Source organism: Nicotiana tomentosiformis, chromosome 5, assembly GCF_000390325.3.
Source record: "Nicotiana tomentosiformis chromosome 5, ASM39032v3, whole genome shotgun sequence".
NCBI lineage: Eukaryota > Viridiplantae > Streptophyta > Magnoliopsida > Solanales > Solanaceae > Nicotiana > Nicotiana tomentosiformis.
Window position 1 is genome coordinate 23,872,480 of NC_090816.1, and position 20,056 is coordinate 23,892,535.

The 20,056-nt window shown below is 39.4% G+C and overlaps 3 protein-coding genes across 6 annotated transcripts; 1 reads left to right on the forward strand and 2 right to left on the reverse strand.

Moving 5' to 3' along the window:
- Positions 1-7,199: 7,199 nt before the first annotated feature.
- On the reverse strand, positions 7,200-9,128 carry LOC138892028 (uncharacterized). The gene is made up of 5 exons (XM_070175719.1): positions 9,125-9,128; positions 8,445-8,761; positions 8,087-8,149; positions 7,871-8,008; positions 7,200-7,754 (listed from the first exon to the last, which is right to left on the reverse strand). The coding sequence occupies exons 1-5, from the start codon at positions 9,126-9,128 to the stop codon at positions 7,200-7,202; spliced, it is 1,077 nt and encodes a 358-aa protein (XP_070031820.1).
- A 3,258-nt stretch (positions 9,129-12,386) lies between these two features.
- LOC117276552 (uncharacterized) lies at positions 12,387-13,001 on the forward strand. The gene has a single exon (XM_033655880.1). The coding sequence runs from the start codon at positions 12,387-12,389 to the stop codon at positions 12,999-13,001; it is 615 nt and encodes a 204-aa protein (XP_033511771.1).
- Positions 13,002-15,507: 2,506 nt separating this feature from the next.
- Positions 15,508-19,563, reverse strand: LOC104095346 (ferredoxin, root R-B2-like). Of its 4 annotated transcripts, none has more exons than XM_009601460.4 (2): positions 19,433-19,563; positions 15,508-16,233 (listed from the first exon to the last, which is right to left on the reverse strand). In XM_009601460.4, exon 2 carries the CDS (start codon positions 16,223-16,225, stop codon positions 15,773-15,775), a length of 453 nt encoding a protein of 150 aa, XP_009599755.1. In that variant the 5' UTR covers positions 16,226-16,233; positions 19,433-19,563; the 3' UTR covers positions 15,508-15,772. The 4 variants fall into 4 exon arrangements, with proteins under 4 accessions (XP_009599755.1, XP_009599757.1, XP_009599754.1 ...); XM_009601462.4 differs by having other exon boundaries at positions 15,508-16,227; positions 19,433-19,554; XM_009601459.4 differs by having other exon boundaries at positions 19,407-19,543.
- Positions 19,564-20,056: the final 493 nt, after the last annotated feature.

Below are 20,056 nucleotides of genomic sequence, written 5' to 3' on the forward strand. Positions count from 1 at the left end.
TTGCAAGCTCAACAAGTAGTAATAGTCCAGTTGCAGAGCCAAACCCAGGCAACAACCAGACTCGAGCCTAGTCCACCCCAAGAAGTCACCCACAAAATGGGGCCGTCTATAGTAAGGTCAAATGAGCAAGAATCGGGGACTAGTCCCGAAATTATTAAGATATTCAAAGAACTGATGAAACGAATAGAGTCAGGAGAAAGGATGATCGAGGCAAACGACAAAAAAATGGAAACATATAACTCCAGGGTTGATCAGATCCCGGGAGCACCACCAATATTGATGGGCTTAGATTCTAAAAAATTTATACAAAAGCCTTTCCCCCGAGCGCGGCTCCTAATTTTTATGCCCGAGATTCCTAAATATAACGGAATAACCAACTCCAATGAGCATGTCAGCTCTTACACATGTGCCATCAAAGGGAACGATCTAGAGGACGACGAGATCGAATCTGTATTGTTGAAAAACTTCGGTGAAACCCTGTCAAAAGGAGCGATGATATGGTATCATAATTTACCATCTAACTCTATCGATTCTTTTGCTATGCTTGCGGATTCTTTTGTAAAATCACATGCCAGGGCCATAAAGGTCAAAACCAGGAAGTCGGACCTATTCAAGGTAAGATAAAAGGAGAACGAGATGCTAAGAGAATTCGTATCTCATTTTCAAATGGAATGAATGGATCTACCACTAGTCACAGATGATTGGGCTGTTCAAGCTTTCACTCAAGATCTAAACGAACGAAGCTCGATGGCTTCACAGCGGCTGAAGCATAACTTGATTGAATACCCAACTATTACTTGGGACGATATGCACAATCGGTATCAATCTAAAATAAGAGTTGAAGACGACTAGTTGGGTTCTGGGTCCGATACTAAAAGAAATATCGACCGAGAACCAAGAACGAACAAGGATCAATATCGGCCATATAACGGGAATCATAGGGGTAGCAAACCTTCACGTAACCCCGTACGAGGTGAAAAGAAAAATAATCGAGACCAAGTGTCTCGAGGGTTGATGAACATGAATGGGTTCGACAAGAATACCAGACCCAGGGAAGCACCTCGGTTATCAGAGTATAACTTCAGCATCGATGCTTCCGCTATCGTATCGGCTATCGGGCGCATCAAAGATACTAAATGGCCTTGACCTTTGCAGACCGATCCTGCCCAGAGGAATACAAATCAAATGTGCGAATATCATGGCACTCATGGCCATAGAACAGAAGATTGCTGGCAATTAAGAGAGGAGGTAGCCCAGTTATTCAACAAAGGACATCTTCGAGAATTCTTAAGTGACAGGGCCAAAAACCATTTCAAATACAGGGATTTCAACAGACGAAACTAACAAGAAGAGCCACAACACATAATCTACATGATCATCGGTGGGATCGATACCCCTCAAGGGTCGGTGCTTAAACGCACTAAGATGTCCGTTATAAGAGAAAAACGATCTTGGACTCAAGATTGCGCACCCATAGGAACCTTGTCCTTTAATGATGGAGATGCAGAAGGAGTCATGCAACCTCACAACGACGAACTGGTAATATTTGTACTTATGAATAAAAATAAAGTCAAACGTGTGTTAATTGATCCAGGTAGCTCGGCCAACATTATTAAATCAAAGGTTGTAGAGTAGCTCGGCCTGCAGAACCAGGTCGTACCCGCAACCCTGGTTCTAAACAGATTCAATATGGCATGTGAAACTACCAAAAGCGAAATAACTCTACCAATAAACGTTGCTGGAACCATCCACGAAACAAAGTTCCACGTAATTGAAGGCGATATGAGATAAAACGCCCCTTTTGGAAGGCCTTGGATCCACAATATGAGAGTTGTGCCTTCGACCCTCCACCAGGTTCTGAAATTCCCAACATCAGAGGGAGTCAAAATAGTTTTCGGAGAACAGCCGGCCGCAAGAGAAATGTTTGTCGTTGAATAAGCAAGTCCAATATCTTCACTGTCATCAGCAAAGGAATCAGGTTCGAAGGAAGAACGGAATGCCAAATAGCAATCACAAACGTCAGCTCAGACCCAATTAGGCAATCGGAAGGCTGACGAAGATGATGAACATGAGATCCATCGATCTTTCGTGGTCCCTGATAATTCCGACGCCACTCAGTCTACGGTCGAAGAATTAGAGCAAGTCATACTAATCGAATGTCAGTCCGAACGAATAGTATACCTGGGCACATGGTTAGATCCCGAGCTTAGGAGAAAGCTTATTCAATTTCTTATAGATAACATCAGCTGTCTCGCTTGGTCCCATCTTGACATGACAGGAATCCCACCGGGAATCACCACTCATAAGATGAGCTTGGACCCAAAGTTCCACCCGGTAAAACAAAAAAGAAGGCCCCAATCCTAGGTCAAACATGCCTTCATCAAAGACGAGGTAACCAAGCTCCTTAAAATATGGTCTATTCGGGAAGTAAGATATCCCGAATGGCTAGCGAATGTGGTAGTAGTCCCTAAAAAAGGGGGCAAACTTAGAATGTGTATAGATTATAAAGACCTGAATAAAGCATGCCCTAAAGACTCTTTTCCTTTGCCTAATATCGATCGTATGATCGATGCAACGGCCGGCCACGAGATCCTCAGTTTACTCGATGCCTATTCCGGGTACAACCAGATACAGATGAACCCGGATGATCAGAAAAAAACCTCGTTTATTACTAAGTACGGGACCAATTGTTATAATGTAATGCCATTCGGTCTGAAAAATGCTGGCACAACTTTTCAACGCCTAGTAAACCAAATGTTCTAAAAGCAAGTAGGAAAAACAATGGAAGTTTATATTTATGACATGTTAGCATTTACAGGAAACTTTCAGGAAACTTTAAAGCATTTGCAGGAAACTTTCAACATTCTAAGGAATACAATATGAAGCTCAATCCCGAAAAATGTGCATTCGGAGTTGGCTCAGGTAAGTTCCTCGGCTTTATGGTATCCAGTTGAGGAATCGAGATTAACCCCGATAAAATCAAAGTTATAGAGGACATCACAGTGGTAGATAATGTAAAGGTCGTACAAAGGCTAACGGGACGGATAGCTGCTCTGGGAGGATTCATTTCCAGATCATCGAACATAATGTTTTATGGACTTCGGAATGTCAGCAGGCTTTAGAAGAGCTAAAACGGTACTTATCGAGCCCTCAATTGCTTCATACCCCAAAGGCAAACGAACAACTTTATTTGTATCAATGTCTCGGAGATAGCGGTAAGTGGAGTCCTAATTCGAGAAGAACGAGGTATGCAATTCCCTATTTATTATGTCAGTCGAACTTTAAGTGAGGCCGAAACTAGATATCCTCACTTAGAAAAATTAATGATTGCTTTAATAAGTGCCTCTAGGAAACTAAAACCATATTTTCAATACGATCCGATACATGTTGTAACGACTTATCCTTTATAAAATATTTTACACAATCCTGAGCTTTCAGGTTGATTGGACAAGTGGGCCATAGAGATCGGCGGGTACGACATTGAGTATCGACCTCAAACCGCTATCAAATCTCAAATTTTAGCAGACTTCATGGCTGACTTTACGCTGACCTTCGTACCTGAAATCGAAGAAGAATTACTAATGAAATCAGGTACCTCTTCGGGAATCTGGATCCTGTTTACAGACGGAGCCTCGAACGCAAAGGGGTCCGGACTGGGCATCGTACTGAAATCGCCCACAGGTAATGAGTTAGACAGTTTATTAAAACTACAAAATTGACTAACAATGAGGCCGAGTATGAGGCTATGATTGCAGGTCTCGAACTAGCTAGAAGTTTGGGCGCCGAGATCGTATGATTCCCTCCTCGTGGTAAATCAAGTCAATGGGACTTTTGAAGTTCGAGAAGATTGAATGCAGAGGTACTTGGATAAATTACAAGTAACTCTACATCGATTCAAAGAATGGACTTTGAAACATATACTTCGAGAGCAGAACAATGAGGCCGATGCTCTTGCGAACTTAGGATCGTCGGTCGAGGATGACGAGCTCAACTCGGGGACAGTCGTGCAACTCATGAAATCGGTAATCGAAGAAGATCATGTCGAGATCAACTTCACAAGTCTAACCTGGGATTGGAGAAACAAATATATATATATATATATATATATATATATATATATATATATATATATATATATATATATATATATATATATATATATATATATATAGTACTTTAAAAACGGCAAACTTCCACGAGATCTAAAGGATTCGAGAGCTCTATGCATGAAAGCTGCACGGTTCACCTTATCCAATGATGGAACGCTGTTTAGAAGGACGTTCAATGGCCCACTAGCAATATGTTTGGGACCGGGAGATACCGACTACATCACATGTGAGATTCACGAGGGCACTTGTGGTAATCATTCCGGTGCCGATTCATTGATCCACAAAATAATCAGAGCAGGATATTATTGGAACGATATGGACAAATATGCAAGGGAGTTCGTTCGAAAATGTTACAAATGTTAAAGACATGCGCCCATGATTCATCAACTCGGGGAGCTTCTCCATTCGGTCCTATCTCCTTGGCCTTTCATGAAATGGGGAATGAAAATAGTCGGCCCCCTCCCATTGGCCCCAGGCAAGGCACAGTTTATTTTGTTTATGACTGATTATTTCTCTAAATAGGTTGAAGCACAGGCTTTCGAGAAAGTTAGAGAAAAGGAAGTGATAGATTTCATTTGAGACTACATCATATGTCGGTTCAGTATGCCATCTGATATTGTATGTGATAATGGAATCAATTCATCAGAAGCAAAGTAACAAAATTTCTCGAAGACCACAAAATCAAAAGGATCATATTAACATCGTATCATCCTAGTAGGAACGCACAAGCCGAATCAACCAACAAAACCATCATCCAAAATCTTAAGAAAAGATTAACCAACGCTAAAGGAAAATGGAGAGAAATACTACCCGAAGTCCTATGGGCCTTTCACACAACATCAAAATCTAGTTCTGGAGCGACACCATTCTCGTTGGTTTATGGTGCTGAAGCTCTTATCTCGGTTGAGGTCGGAGAACCTAGCATCAGATTTTGATATGCGATAAATGAATTGAATAACGAGACAATGAACACGAGCCTAGAATTATTGGACAAAAAATGATAAACAGCTCTCGTCTGATTAGCCGCTCAAAAATATCGGATTGAAAGGTATTATAATCGAAGAACCAATCTTCGATATTTTAAAATCGGGGACTTAGTGCTAAGGAAGGTCACCCTCAACACCCAAAATCCAAATGAAGAAAAACTGGGTCCTAACTGGGAAGGACCGTATCGGGTCCTCGAAATCGTCGGTAAAGGATCCTACAAGCTCGGTGTGGTAAATGGAAAACAACTACCAAGCAATTGGAATGTGTCACACCTAAAACGATACTACTGCTGAGGTATGATCATCCCATGTTCATTTATATTTCGAAACTAACCTAGCAGGAGTTCGACCAGGAACGAGGATGGATTATTCAACCCAAAGCCTTTAGGCCTGAAAGCACGCATTGCACTCTTTTTTCCTTAGCCCGGTTTTATCCCAAATGGGTTTTTCGGCAAGGTTTTTAATGAGGCAACCATTAATCGTGCTAAGTTGGAACAATTCAACAGTGTCCAAGGCTTCTTTACAATCAACCTCGAACGCTGGGAGGAATTACCCTCCAATATACGAACCAAGCCCAATGCAAGGAAGTTGAAGTTACTTCATGACAATAGGGTTTCGATAGGAAATATTGTAAGAGCCAAATGGTCAAAACGAAACATGCTCGTGTAGTTTGCTCGATCCCTGGTACAAAACATGAAACAACATGTATAATGACATAAAGAGAATTTTCTAATTTACCGATATCACATATCTCGAAATCCATCCTCTATTTCGTGATCTATTATGCAAGGGCTACTACTAAGCCTACGGGCTAACATTACTTCGAATTCGAGAAATCACTCACTCGACTACTAAGAATGCGGGATAACTTACTTTGAGTTCGAGCAAATCACTCACTCGACCAATTAAAGCCTACGAGCTAACAATACTTTGAGTTTGAGCAATTACTCACTCAACCAATCAAAGCCTATGGGATAACTTACTTCGAGTTCGAGCAATCACTCATTCGACTACAAAGTGTACGGGCTAACAATACTTCGAGTTCGAGCAATCACTCATTACATCAATCAAAGCCTACGGGGTAACTTAATTCGAGTTCGAGCAATCACTCACTCGACTACTAAGCCTACGGGCTAACATTACTTCGAGTTCGAGCAATCGCTCACTCGACTACTAAGCCTGCGAGCTAACTTACTTCGAGTTCGATCAAATCACTCACTCGACTAATCAAAGCCTACAGGCTAACAACACTTCGAGTTCGAGCAATCACTCACTCGATCAATCAAAGCCTACAGGCTAACTTACTTCGAGTTCGAGCAACCACTCACTGGACTACTAAGCCTACAGACAAACATTACTTCGAGTTCAAGCAATCACTCACTCGACCAATCAAAGCCTATGAGCTAACTTACTTCGAGTCCAAGCAATCACTCACTCGACTATAAAGCCTACAGGCTAACAATACTTCGAGTTCGAGAAATCACTCACTCGACCAATCAAAGCCTACGGTCTAACTTACTTCGAGTTCGAGCAATCACTAACTCGACTACTAAGCCTACGAGTTAACATTACTTCGAGTTCGAGCAATCGCTCACTCGACTACTAAGCCTACGGGCTAACTTACTTTGAGTTCGAGCAAATCACTCACTCGACCAATCAAAGCCTACGGGATAATAACACTTCGAGTTCGAGCAATCACTCACTCGACCAATCAAAGCCTACATGCTAACTTACTTCGAGTTCGAGTAATCACTCACTCAACTACTAAGCCTACGGGATAACATTACTTCGAGTTCGAGCAATCACTCACTCGACTATTAAGCCTAAGGGCTACTCTTTCTTAGAGTTCAAGCAAGCACTCACTCAGTTATAAAGACTACAAAGTCCGAATTCGATCAAATTGCATAAAACCTCGAACTTATGAAAATTTTCATAAGGCATGAATGAAACAAGACCTTCACAAGGCAGAAAATAAGACAGAGACAAATCGGGAAAGGAAAGATCTTTATATATATACAAAAGTGTTTACAAACGTCCAAACAGGACCCTACAAAAAAAAATAGAAAACACTCTAAGTCTCCTGGTTATCTCCGGGGGCGGTCTCTTATCCATAGGGCTCCTCCCCACTCCTAGACCCACTCTTGCTACCATCATCATCATCTTTATCATCGGAAGCCAATAGTTCAGCATCGGCTTCGAGCTCTTTGGCCCTTTTTATCTCTTCGGTGAGATCAAAGCCTCGAGAATGGATCTCCTCGAGGGTATCCCTCTGAGATTGACATTTAGCAAGTTCAGCAACCCAATATGCTCGAGCTTCAGCGGTCTCGGCTGCCTCTCTTTCTTGTACCTGAGCGGCTTCAGCATCGACTCGATAGACGGCCACGAATGCATCCGCATTGGCCTTTGCTATTTCAACGTCAGATTTGGCCTTAGCAAGTTCGGAGGCCAACTGAGCCTCGAGCTCCTCTATTTTTCTTGCTTGGACCGAGCTCTTCTCCTTTATGCGTTGGAGTTGGTTTTCGGTTGATGATAATTGGGCTCGAGCAGTTTCTTTTTCTGCGGCAAGACGGTCCATACCATCTTTCCATCCCAAGGTCTCTGCCCTTATCATATCGACCTCCTCACGAAGCTTCCCAATCGCCTCAAGCTTTTGCTGCAGCTGTGAGATCGAAATATTAGCCACTGTCCCAGAAGCAAACCCATGGGTTTATAAGATTATCATTACCTTCTCGGTCAGGTCGGTCCGGTCTTGATAAGCCTTGGCCAACTCAGCACGGATGTCCTTGATTTCTTCTTCCCTTTGCCCGATGAGGAGTCTAAGGGCGTTCCTCTCTTCCGTGACCCGTCGGAGGTCGGCTTCATACCGGCGCAGCTCAACTCGAGACCGAAAACACACTTCTCAATGAACGGGGCCTACAAAGAAAGAAGAAAAGAAGTTAGAAAAGAAGAACAAACATAAAGGTGACACCAAAGAAGTGAGTTAAGGCTTACCTGATTCATAGCCTGCTGCACTTCATGGAAAAGACCCAATGCATCACTAGGACCGGCAGCATCCTTGATACCGGTAAACAGATCACGAAAAGGGTCCTCTCCCTCGTGAGGCCCGTCTACCTCGAGCCCCCTCCCCTCCCAAAGCTTAGGCCTCTCAAATCGTCCATTCGAAAAAGGTGGGGAGAGTAGGCGAGTCTCCAATTACTATTGCCCCAAGCAAGTCGCTTGGGACGATCTCCTCGGTTCGGAGAACTCCAGGATCAGCCCTTTCTGACATACCCACCGATTATCGACTTCGGTGGGAGGCATCCTCGACCTCCATTAATTCGGAGACTTTGCCCGAATCCTTCTCTGATACCATCTCAGTTCGAGGCGGAGACACACAAACCACCACCGATCCAGCTACCGTTGAGGCATCAATGGTCTTCTTCACTAGGGCCACCAGTACGGACACGTTGTCTTCTTCTTCCTCGTCTTTATCCCTTAGACAATTAACTGATTCTTCGGTTAAGGGGATGATATTCTTGCTCGGCTTACGAGTCGTCCTCGTCTTCGATTTTGGATCTTCGGAAGTAGAGGTCCTTTTCCTCTTATTATCCTTCACCGATTTTGGAACAAAGGTTGAAGCCTCTTCCTCGCCGGACGGGGGCCCCAAAACCGCATCTTTTCCTAGGCCTACACATAAGATAATTGATTAAGTGTATGGAAGACACTTCGTTCGAACTATCAAAGATAAGAGAAATGAGCTTACCATGATTTTTGGCCTCCCATCGGCCCTTTGACAAATCACACTATGAACGCTCGGCATATGTAGAGGTCGAAGCCAGATCCCGTACCCAGTTCTTGAGGTCGAAAACTGCACCGGGAATCCAAGGAACTGCTACATCACAGAAAGGGGATATCATTGAGAAAGAAATGAAGGGCAAAAACAATAGGAGATAACAACAGAGTTACACTTACGCTTCATGTTCCACTTCTAGGGAAATGGCATCTTTTCGGCCGATATTAGGTCCGAGGTCTTCACTCGAACGAACCTACCCATCCAGCGTCGATCCTTGTCCTCGTCTATGCCCGAGAACTGAACCTTGGTAGTCTGGCGCTAAAGTTTTATTAACCCACCTCAAAAGAGGCTGGAGCTATACAATCGAATGAGGTGGTCGAGGGTGAAAGGTATCCCCTTAATTTTATTCACAAAGAAACGGATCAAAATAACGATCCGCCAAGAAGAAGGATGGATCTGGCTTAGGGTTATTTGGTATTGACGACAAAAATCTATGATAACAGGGTCGAGAGGACCTAACGTGAAAGGGTAAGTGTATACACTTAAAAACCCTTTTAAATGAGTAGTAATGTTTTCTTCGGGAGACGGGATTACCACTTATTTGTTCTTCCAGTTGCAATCTTTCCTTATCTGTTCGAGATGCCCCTCAGTTATCGAACACAGATACCTCGATACTGGCTCGCATCGGCCGGGAACCGACGAGCCTTTGTCGACCTTAAAATCGGAGGTAAGAATACACACCCCGGGAATACACTCCTTAGGTCGTGGCTCCACCGGTGCTTTATCGGTGGCAGGCTGTGAAGATGAAATTTTTTCTTTTTGAGGAATAATGTTTTATGTTTTCACCATTTTGATTTTGAAGATCGAGAATAGAAATAGATGTCAAAGATGTGGTGTTTTGAAGAAAGGTTTTGCAGTGGAAACCACAGATGAAAGCCTTTTGCAATAAAAATCACAGGCTTGCAGACAAACTCAGAAGATGCGAGAAAGAGCATAGAAAATTTGGAAACTGGAGATATAAAAGTGATGAATGGTAAAAAGAGAAGCTATTTATAGATTGAGGAATGACGGTTCAATATCAGCAGTGGCCGACCATCGTCTGACACACATTTAAACAGAACCGACGGGACAACTATTACGTACGTCATGGTCGGGTTCGATGCAAACGTCAATATATATCTAATCGAGCCATCGAGAAATCATATCGTTTCTCGCCACATCCTTCCCGAAAAACGAGAGGACTATCTGTATACGGTCGAAACCGATTTTGACCTTCGTACGACTGGTCGTGATGGGAACATAATAGACCGAAGAGCGTCTTCATAATTTCGGGAGAAGATCCGAAGCCGGGTTACCGAGCTTCGAGTTTTAGGGACCGATCAATACCGAGCTCGAAGTCATTATCGAGCTCGAATCCAAATCGAACCATGATGCGAAACAATGTTATCGAGCTTGAGAGCCAAAAACCGACCAATGCTGAGCCCGAATCAATACCAGGCCCCGAGTCAAAATCGATCTCAAGTCAATATCAAGCTCGATTCAGTATCAAGCTCGAGTCAATATCGAGCCTATAAACAAGAGCCGTTGCAGCCGCACTGGGGGAGAGAATTTCGGCAGGAAAAAAGGAAAAGTTAATTTGTCATGGCTCCCCACTATATATTTTTAAATGTATCTAAAGTATGATCCCCCATTATAAGAGGGATGTCTATTATCTCTCTAAAGGACAACCATTGAAACATTAAGAAACCATAACTCAGATACTGTGCATATGCTCCATATTGGGAGATTATCGTTTTAAGCTTTATACATTATTTTCATCTTGTTTACTCATAAATCACCCTCCTTTCAACCTTGTTTGTATTTTCATTCTTTACGGTCAATATAAACATATTTATTTTTTCCTTTACGATTTGTGCCAAGTTGTACCACGTATCCTTAGAACTACATATAAATTCAACTATATCCGTTTTTCGGGTATGTATATATATATTAAAAAATGCAGCCACAACCTCATGCTAAACAACGGCTAGCCAAAAACCAAAACAAAAACAACCAAAACAAAAACATAGTTTTCATTTTTATCTGACCAGTTATTTGAATCCTTAAACAAACAGAACACGAATACCTCGTTTAAAATGCAGCCACCTTTTTTTTTTGCAAAGACTTTCTCCAATGCATGATTGCTTGGCAACAAACATGTCCTTTTCAAACAGCAAAAAAATGTTTTAATTAATGTACATTTCGAGCTAAAATATCCCATTTGTCCTGGTAGTTAACGCTAGTCGTCTGTCATTGACTCATTTATTGCAACAACTATGATCATGAATTCTTGTCACTTTCGATGTAGGAAACACTCAATCTTTCTTTCCACTCAAGAAATTGGGCGTTCTAAACCAAAACTTTAATATGAGGCCGATAATTTTTATAATTTTTTTTATATGTAATTAATAATATACCTAACAAGCAAAAGTAACCGAAATATTTGGATAAAAAAATACAAAGCAAGAATAATGGAACCTAATTGTAGATGTCGATAATTCACTGCTTCAATTCTTGTTGCACTGCTTAAGTCCGGGATTGAACGAAGAAGAATATGCAATATACCTTTCAATGCATTTCAAGCCTTGATTTTGTACCTAATAACAGTTTTTGTGGAAAAATGGAGAAAAGGAGTTAAAGAATACGTTATAGTGTGAAAGGAAAAAAAAAAGTAAGTAAACGCAGTCAGTTATACCCAGAAATTCTATTCCTTTTTATCAAAATTTTATACCTTTTTATCTTAATTAAATATTTTTATATAAATAAGAAAGAACTACGTACTAACTACTATATACCTAGTCAACTATTGGGAAATGGGTCCCCCAAATTTGTGGGACCTAAAGCACTAGCCTTAGCCAACCACCAACCCCACCCCCACCCCCTCCCTCTTCTTCTCTTTATATATATATATATATATATGTCTTTTATCCATCTTTTCTCCCACAACACATTCATAATTTATTTACAAGACGAAAAGATTTTTTCATCAAAAAGCCTTCCCCCTTCTAAGTTGAAGTTTTTGTAAATATCAACAATATTCTCTATGTGAAAAGAATTCGGAAACCATCAAGCTTTAAAGGATATATAAGAGTTTGAAAGGCCAGAAACCTTGTAATAGTCTTTTTTATCTATACAATATTTTCAGCACAAAGCCGAAATAGGAAAAGCTGCAAGCACCACTACTAGGCCTGACTTTGACAAGACCTCGCTCATTCTCGCTTATGTTATTACGATTCGATTATTTTTTGGTAACTACAAGTTTAGTATTACGAGTGTAGCAGGATATATCCGTGAGACTGAGACATCCATCACAAGTTGAATTAGTGTCTAATCCAATCACAAGTTTACGGGTTTGGCGGAACCTAGTACTTCGATCCTTTTTATATATATATGTGAGAAAAATAATTATAGACATATATACATTTCAGCCTTCAATTCAAAAACCACAACGTCTAAATTCTAGATTCTGTCACTAGCGTTATGTCTCAGCAACCTCATCTAGCAAACCCTAACATTGAAGGCAAAGAACATGTCATGAAGAATTCTCCGACGAGCTTTTCTGATTATGATCCACCGAATTCTTTTTGGCTTTCTAAAGATTCTGAACGTTATTGGTTTGATCAAAATGCAGCCATGCAAAGGAAAAGCTCAATGAAGTTTGCATTTTCATGCAAGTCCAAGAAAAATTCCAAGGCACTTTTGTCTTACCATTCTTTCTCATCTCTAAACCAAAAACCAAAAACATCATTTTTTGCACTTCCAAAAACTCGAAAATCTTTCTCGGCCGATGGAAATCTCCGGGTCAACAAGGTGTCAAAATCAAAATTCCGGTTCACAAGAAGCCGGTCTGAACCGATAAGAAAGATGATGATGCGAGTGACTGAACCGGGTTCTCCAAAAGTGACCTGCACAGGAAGGATTCGCCGGTCGAAATCAAAGAAAGATAAGGCAATAAGAACCGGGTTCTGGAAAAAGGTGAGGGCTGCACTGAACATCCGGTCTGGAGCAAAAGGAGTGGATAGTGTACGGACTTCTGAACCGGCCGGTTCTCCGGTTCTGAAGCGGTTGGCGACCCGTCGAAGGTCAGAGTCATAGTTTTCTATACTTTATGTTTAAACTGAACTTGTTTTTGGCATGTTGAATCGAAGAAGTTTTTTATATTATTTTTCTACGATAGAGATTATCTATATGTTGGGAGAATTATTTAGTTTTATTTTGAAAAAATAAATAGGAGTTTGGCTTGTTATGCTACTAGGCACTAGCTGTTTTGTTATTTTATTACGAAAGATATTCTCAAAGTAGGTGAAAGATTATATATTAGTCACGTTGAATGATTGAACTGGGGTTTGTCCATTAAACAAAAAGTTAGAGTTGAGGTCTCAAATTTGAGTTCAGTTTAAGAAATGTTTTTTAAATAGAGAGTGCTTTCTCTTTTAATAAATTTCAAATTATTATATTCTTGTCACCAGAAATCCGGAAAAAACATCGTCAAAACCGAACGTCTGAATTCAGTTTCTGCGAAAAGCTTAATCACGTCCTCCTCCTCTATATGATACTGTCAGTCGCAGCATCAGTCATGATATACCAATTTAATTTTCTAATTAGGAAAGGTGGAAACAACCGGGGCGAAGCCAACCTTATAGCTATAGGGGCGGAGCCAGCCTTAAAGGCTATAGCTACTGTTTCGGTAGAACTCAATTGTTTTAACTTAAATTTTGTATTTGTATTAAAAAATTTATTAAATATATATAAATAATCTATAAATCCAGTAATTAAAAAGTTTATGGTCCAAAACTCATAAAATAAAAATCCTAACTTCACCCGTAGAAACAATGAGCAGTAGATAATAAAAGGTTATAGGGTCACTTCTCCATGTCTAAAATGTTCTTTTTTCTCTTTGTCCCCCCTTTTAATCGATCTCTTCCTGTTTTCAACTAGGTATTTGGTATGTAAAATAGTTTTGCGTAAATGTTTTTCTTGATGAGATTATCATTTTTCTTCTATAATTAGCTTCTTTTATTCACTTGTTACAATCAATTTGTGAATAATATTATAGAACATTACTACTTAACGCCATTATAACACTACTATCATACCTCACTCCAGGGACGGCTCAATGGATCTCGTGGCCTAAGACGAAATCATATTGAGAGGCCCTTAAATTTATTTTATAAAATATTTACACTAACAATAAAATTTACTTTCTAACTAATAAATTAATCGTTTAAGACAAAACTAAGCGAATTTCAGAAAAAAAAAAAAAAAAAAAGAGAGGAAGAAGAGCACAAAAAATAAAGTGGTGACAAATTTTGATTTGGCTATCATCACAAACAAGAAAAAGAAATAGAGGTAAATAACGTAATAGCTTAAGTTTTGAGCATTAACAATGTCAAAAAATATTTACTCCTTATGAACAATTTAAACGATAATTGTAGTTTATTCTATTAAGTAGCACTAATTGATTAATATCTAAAATAAGTTATAAATAACCTAATATAATATGTCGAATTACACTAAAAAAAACCGGTGCATGAATACTTTTGTGTTCATGCAGTTTAAGAGAACATTATAAAAGAAATTCATTATGTTGTCGATATATATAACTTAATTCCTATATAAAAGGATAAAATTAAAATTGAAGACCGAAGCGAATATGCTAATTAATTAGTAAAGAAAATCATCATAATTTATGAATTTATTGATATAAAATAACCTCAATCAAATAACAAAAAATAAACTGTAACCCTTTTCTTTATACTAATTATTTATATAATTTATATAATATATAATAAGAAGAAGAAGATTTAAAATAAATTTGGGCCTTTCAAATTTTGGGGCCTAAGGTGACGGCCTTACTGTCCAAGCCTTTAGAGCCGCCCTGCCTCACTCCATATTTTCGAACTTTATGGCCAACCAAACACCAAAAATGATTTGCATATGAATTTCAAAAAATTAATTTATTAGCGCCAATAAAATGCACGATCAAGTCATGAAACATGTGTAACGAGTAATCGAAACACAACCAAATTTCAACGCGATTTTGAATGCAATAGCAAGCCACCCTTTGAGTGGAGAAACGTTGACAATGGAAAGGGTTAGACCTTTTGTTGCTTTTGAAAAGAAACGAGTCAAAGTTTAAGTAGTGTACCTAACGCTGAAAATGAAAAAAGAAAATTCACATCAAAAATTAGTCAGTTTGACTTCGTATTCCAAAAATGTTCACATAAACTAGAACGAAACGAAGGGAGTATGATTTTATGGCCAAATTGGCATCATGGACTGATTCCTCATTCCATGCAACCCTAAATCCGACTAATGTTTAGATATCACAAGCAAGTCCGAAATCTTGTTTTCATTAACCTAATTGATTCTTGAGTTCCTTTTGTTTTTTCCTTTTCCATATTTTGTTTTTAATAGAGCAAAATGTTATGACAAACAGAGCCCTAATATATAAGCCCTGCAGGGGCAAGGACATAAGAACAATCTTGAGGTGACCATCAAATATGGTATCCTAAACATAAGCTTGTTACACTCACCAATTCTGAATATTTATCAGCCCTACATACAGAAAAGATCCACCCAAATGGAACAAACACCAGGCTCTGATAAAGCATCACACATATTCAATAATCCCAATTCAACAGCGATCAAATGGATATTTAGTTTAGAAAGCAATATGATGTTTGCCAAATAACAAATTGCAACATCAGTTATGCCATAAACCAGACACAATATCACTATCTGGGAGACAGCATACCAATTTCATCATTTATTTCTATTTGTTTCTTTTCCGCGTCTACGACACAAGATTCGTACCCTTCTAAATTTTCAAGGTCCCCTCGAAGCGGAATGAACTCGTAACATTTTCAAACAAGCTCTTCTTCCTTGTGCGTATGAATAACACAGTCAGATCTGGGGTATGAAATACACGTCAGCAAATAACCCTTCTCCATTTGATCATCGTCAAGAAATGCACCTTCGGATTGGTCGACTGTTCCAGAAACCAACTTGCCTGCACATGTACAGCAAGATCCAGCCCTGCATGAATAAGGCAGCTCAACTCCAGCCTCCTCTGCTGCATCGAGGATGTATTGATCATCGGAAACCTCAATTTCAGTCTCGTTACCATCGGGCCCAACCAGTTTAACCTTGTACGCTGCCATTGCAGAGACTTTGAAGGAGGACGATGACTTCAATCCAAATGCTTTAGAAATACTCTTTACGGAACCCAAAGAGCATTGCGACTTGGTAAAGGCAGAGGATCTAATTGATGGTGCAACTTTGAGAAAACAGCCTGAAGGAACACTTATAGTCGACATACCTGCACCTAAATAGAATTGTTTGATGAATTGAGGTAAACTAATATGTTAACAAGACAAACCATAATCAAACGAAAATCTTTCCACTAAATAGAAATAAGCATGTTGAGGATGAAAACAAAGTCTTAATGGTGGTTCTCAAACTCCTTGACCGGGCCACATATAATTGATGGTTTCAAAATCACACAGAGATAGAGTAAAGAGTAACAGAGAGTGCAAACCTTCTTTATGCCATTCGATTCCCGATTCATGATCAGTTGATTAAGTATGTGTTACTAGTCATGACCAGCGAGGATATGGAATGTTGTAAGCATCCAACTTTTCCCTGGATATGCCACGCATAACAACAACAAACCAAAATCCAAGCCAGTGGTAGCCCAATATGCTTAGCAGCATCTCATTAAGGGGCTCTAACTTAATAAGTATATGCAGGCCAAGTTTTTACAAGTTTGGGCTACAAGACGAACTTCAAGTTTGGATTCTTAAATACTTAATTGGTGGAGAGGTTTCCAGAACCCAACAGAATTGAACCAATTGTACTGACACTTCCAAAGCGATTTTAAGAGGAAAATAGTAATATTTGTCTTCAAAACATCTTGGATCAGCATCCCTATAACTCATTCCACTTCGATACTGGCTCTATCTTCCACTTTATAACATAATTCCAATTATCTTGACCTTACTAGCAGTTCAAACAGACCAGTTCAGTTAAGCACACTTTTCATATCCCAGCAAGTCTATCTGTCTGATGCATATTTCAAGTGCATTCTTTTTACTTTTTGATAAGTCATACATAACTCAAGTGCATAGGCTCAATTTCTGAGGCCTAAGATTTTAAGAGCTGTATTTTTGTCTGGTTGTAGGAGAAACCGACTTCAGATCAAGGTTTAATTTTCACACAGGAAATGCATTTATATTTAAAGGGAGAAAGAGACTAAATGCAGTTTTTCCTCTTTGGTTTACTAAGTCTTAGATCTTTATTAGAAGTAAGTTCACTTTCCATACGCAGACGCAGAAAAATGTGTCCTAAATTTCACCAGCCTTAAGCCTATTTTATCCTTGCTTTATCCTTTTTTTTTTTTTTTTTTGATTTGCACCGGGTGTCCGAGTCTCTTTGAGACCCGACTAATCCCGGGGGTGCACAGGCCCTCGGCAAGGAGTTTCCCGCAAGTGCACCACGGTTAATTCAGGTTTTACCTTTTGAGAGTCAAATTTATCCTTTAAGGTTTGAATATGTTACTTGTACCTACAAATTGACCCTTAAATAAAATATTTTGCGGATTGAAAGAAAAGCATCAGTCCAGTGTAACTTTTTTCCTATTGTTGCTTATGCACCTAAGGGTGTGACCTAGTGGTCAATGAAGCGGGAGGAAAACTATGATGTCTCAGGGAAAAGTTGGATGCTTACTAGGTGATTTCTTCACATCAGCCTAAGCCCTAGTGGCAGAGAGGTAACAAGTACCCGGTAGAATAGCCGAGGTGTGGGCAAGATGGCCGGGCACTACCGTTGTACAAATATATTACCTCTTACAAACACTGAGAATACACTTAATCTTAAATCATTCATTCATATAAAAGATAACTATCAAATGGTATTCGGCTTACAAGACTCAAGTTTATGATGCTTGTTGATTTAGGCGACAAGTTAATAAGCCAAGGATAATTCATAATTTACACAAAGAAAGAAGATAAGGTGGCAACGGGAAGAAAATTCTTATTTTTTTCTTCCTTGTCGGAATTTCACAGCTGTTTCTCCATAGATAATGGTTTATATTGAAGAGAAGTGAATGTTTAAAGAACAGAATTTCATAGTTTTTATGCATGAATGATTAATACTAGTTTGAACGTACGGCACTCTATTTAAGTTCATACTTGTGATGAAGCATACTAGTTTGTAGTGTGGATAGGACACCCTACGGTCTAGTTTGTGCATTTTGCAGAATCAGACTTGCACAGGAACACTGATGCTCGAAATCCTGAACACTGCTCTGAGGTTTCAATCATTTAAATTTATGCAGTCACTACACAGTGCACAACCAGTCAATATTGGGGACAGCAGGTGTGGAGGCACACCTGCCTTTGTACGCACCATCACACTCTATTAAGAAAATGAACGTTGGACTTGACTCAACTCCTACCAGACGCTCCGTTAAAAAGCTGGTCCTTGGACTTGACTAAGGTCCGAAAACTAGCCCAACAAGCGTGGTTTATCTAAGACAATACAAAGATACTATAGTCCATACCCTCATAATCAATGTTGAAGTCTGACATCCCTGCGCGACCAGTTTTGGATATTTCAAGCATGGATAAGATAAAATGGGGCACCACCAAGGTTTATGGTGGGATGAATATGATCCCTCCGCCCTTAACCAGAAGTCTCAGGTTCGAGTATTGACAACGGAAAAAATCTTATTAGGGTGCGCTTCCTTAGGGGCAAAGGTAGAGTATTACGGGTTCGGACGAACCCAGTAACTTTTTTCTTAGACCTTGTATTTGTATTAAGAAATCCATTAAATATGTATAAATATTTAATTGCGAATCAGAGTAACTAAGAGGTGCTATGGGCTTAGTGGCAATGTCAATATCCATAAACTTCAAATCCTAGCTCTGTCTTTGTGCTTCCCTTTACGCGAATCCGAATTAGTCGGGGCTCCAATTCGGATACGGAACACAGAGTAGGAGACTGAAAAAAGAAAAAAGAAAAAACACAAAATAGGGCCAAACTTGTGGAATTCCAGTGGGTTGTTGTTGTTGTTGTAGGGCCAAACATTGGGAAACTCAGATGAAACCTTAGACCTAACTCAACCTTATTTGTTCAAGACTGTATAAAGAGACTACAATCCATAATTTCATAGCCAAAATACTCCCCAAAGTCCATTTCTTTAACAGGGTGGTGGGTGGCGTTATTTTTAACCCATTTATTAAAAACCTGGATCTGTCTTTAGCAGTCAGACAACAAAGACAGGAGCAAAAAAGTGGTAAAAAAAAGTAAAAACATCCAAAAAACCTTCTTTTGATCCGAGAAACAATCATTTTCTCTTGAGAGACAAATACCCATTTCCAAAATCAACAAAATTTAATAACTCCACAACTAGAGATCAATAGGGTCATGCAATTCCACAAACAAATCTCCAAATAATCAGTACATAAAGCAGCAAAACAGAGAGAAAAAGAGACTTACGAAAGTAAAAAGAATCAGAACTATACAGGAATTAGCTTTCAGCCGTGCCTCAAACTCCTCGTAAATTCCGATACTCGTTAAACTGCTGTAAGTGGCAAACAAGTACTAGAACTAGAAGGAAGTCAGAAACAAAGAAGCTGTCATTATCACGTGATTTTAGTAGTGATGCGGGTCCCACCGCACGTGACTTAAATCTTTCGGCGTTACGACATCTCCACGAGTCCAATGCAGCTAGATGGCCCATGTGGAGATACAAAGAAGGATTGGCCCAATCTAGGTTATAGTTTGTTTCGTCAAATTTTTGGAAGCTACAAATATTTCGTCAAATATATATATATATATATATATATATATATTAATGTGTTCTTCGGTTTGAGAAATTATAACTTCTTCGCAAAGGAAGGAAAATTACCTCTCCTACTGCTTAAAATACTTTTTTTTTCTTGGTTATATACCTCAAATCCCCCAATAAAAAGTGTTCTATTAAAATGTTTGAAACAATAACTTAAACAACCGCTCATCCAATTGCTTAAGTCAAAATAATTTGCGTATATGAGGGAGTGTGTTTATATATATACTCCATCTGTTTCATTTTAAATGATACACTTTTTATTGGGAGATTTGTGGTATATAACCAAGAAAAAAAAAGT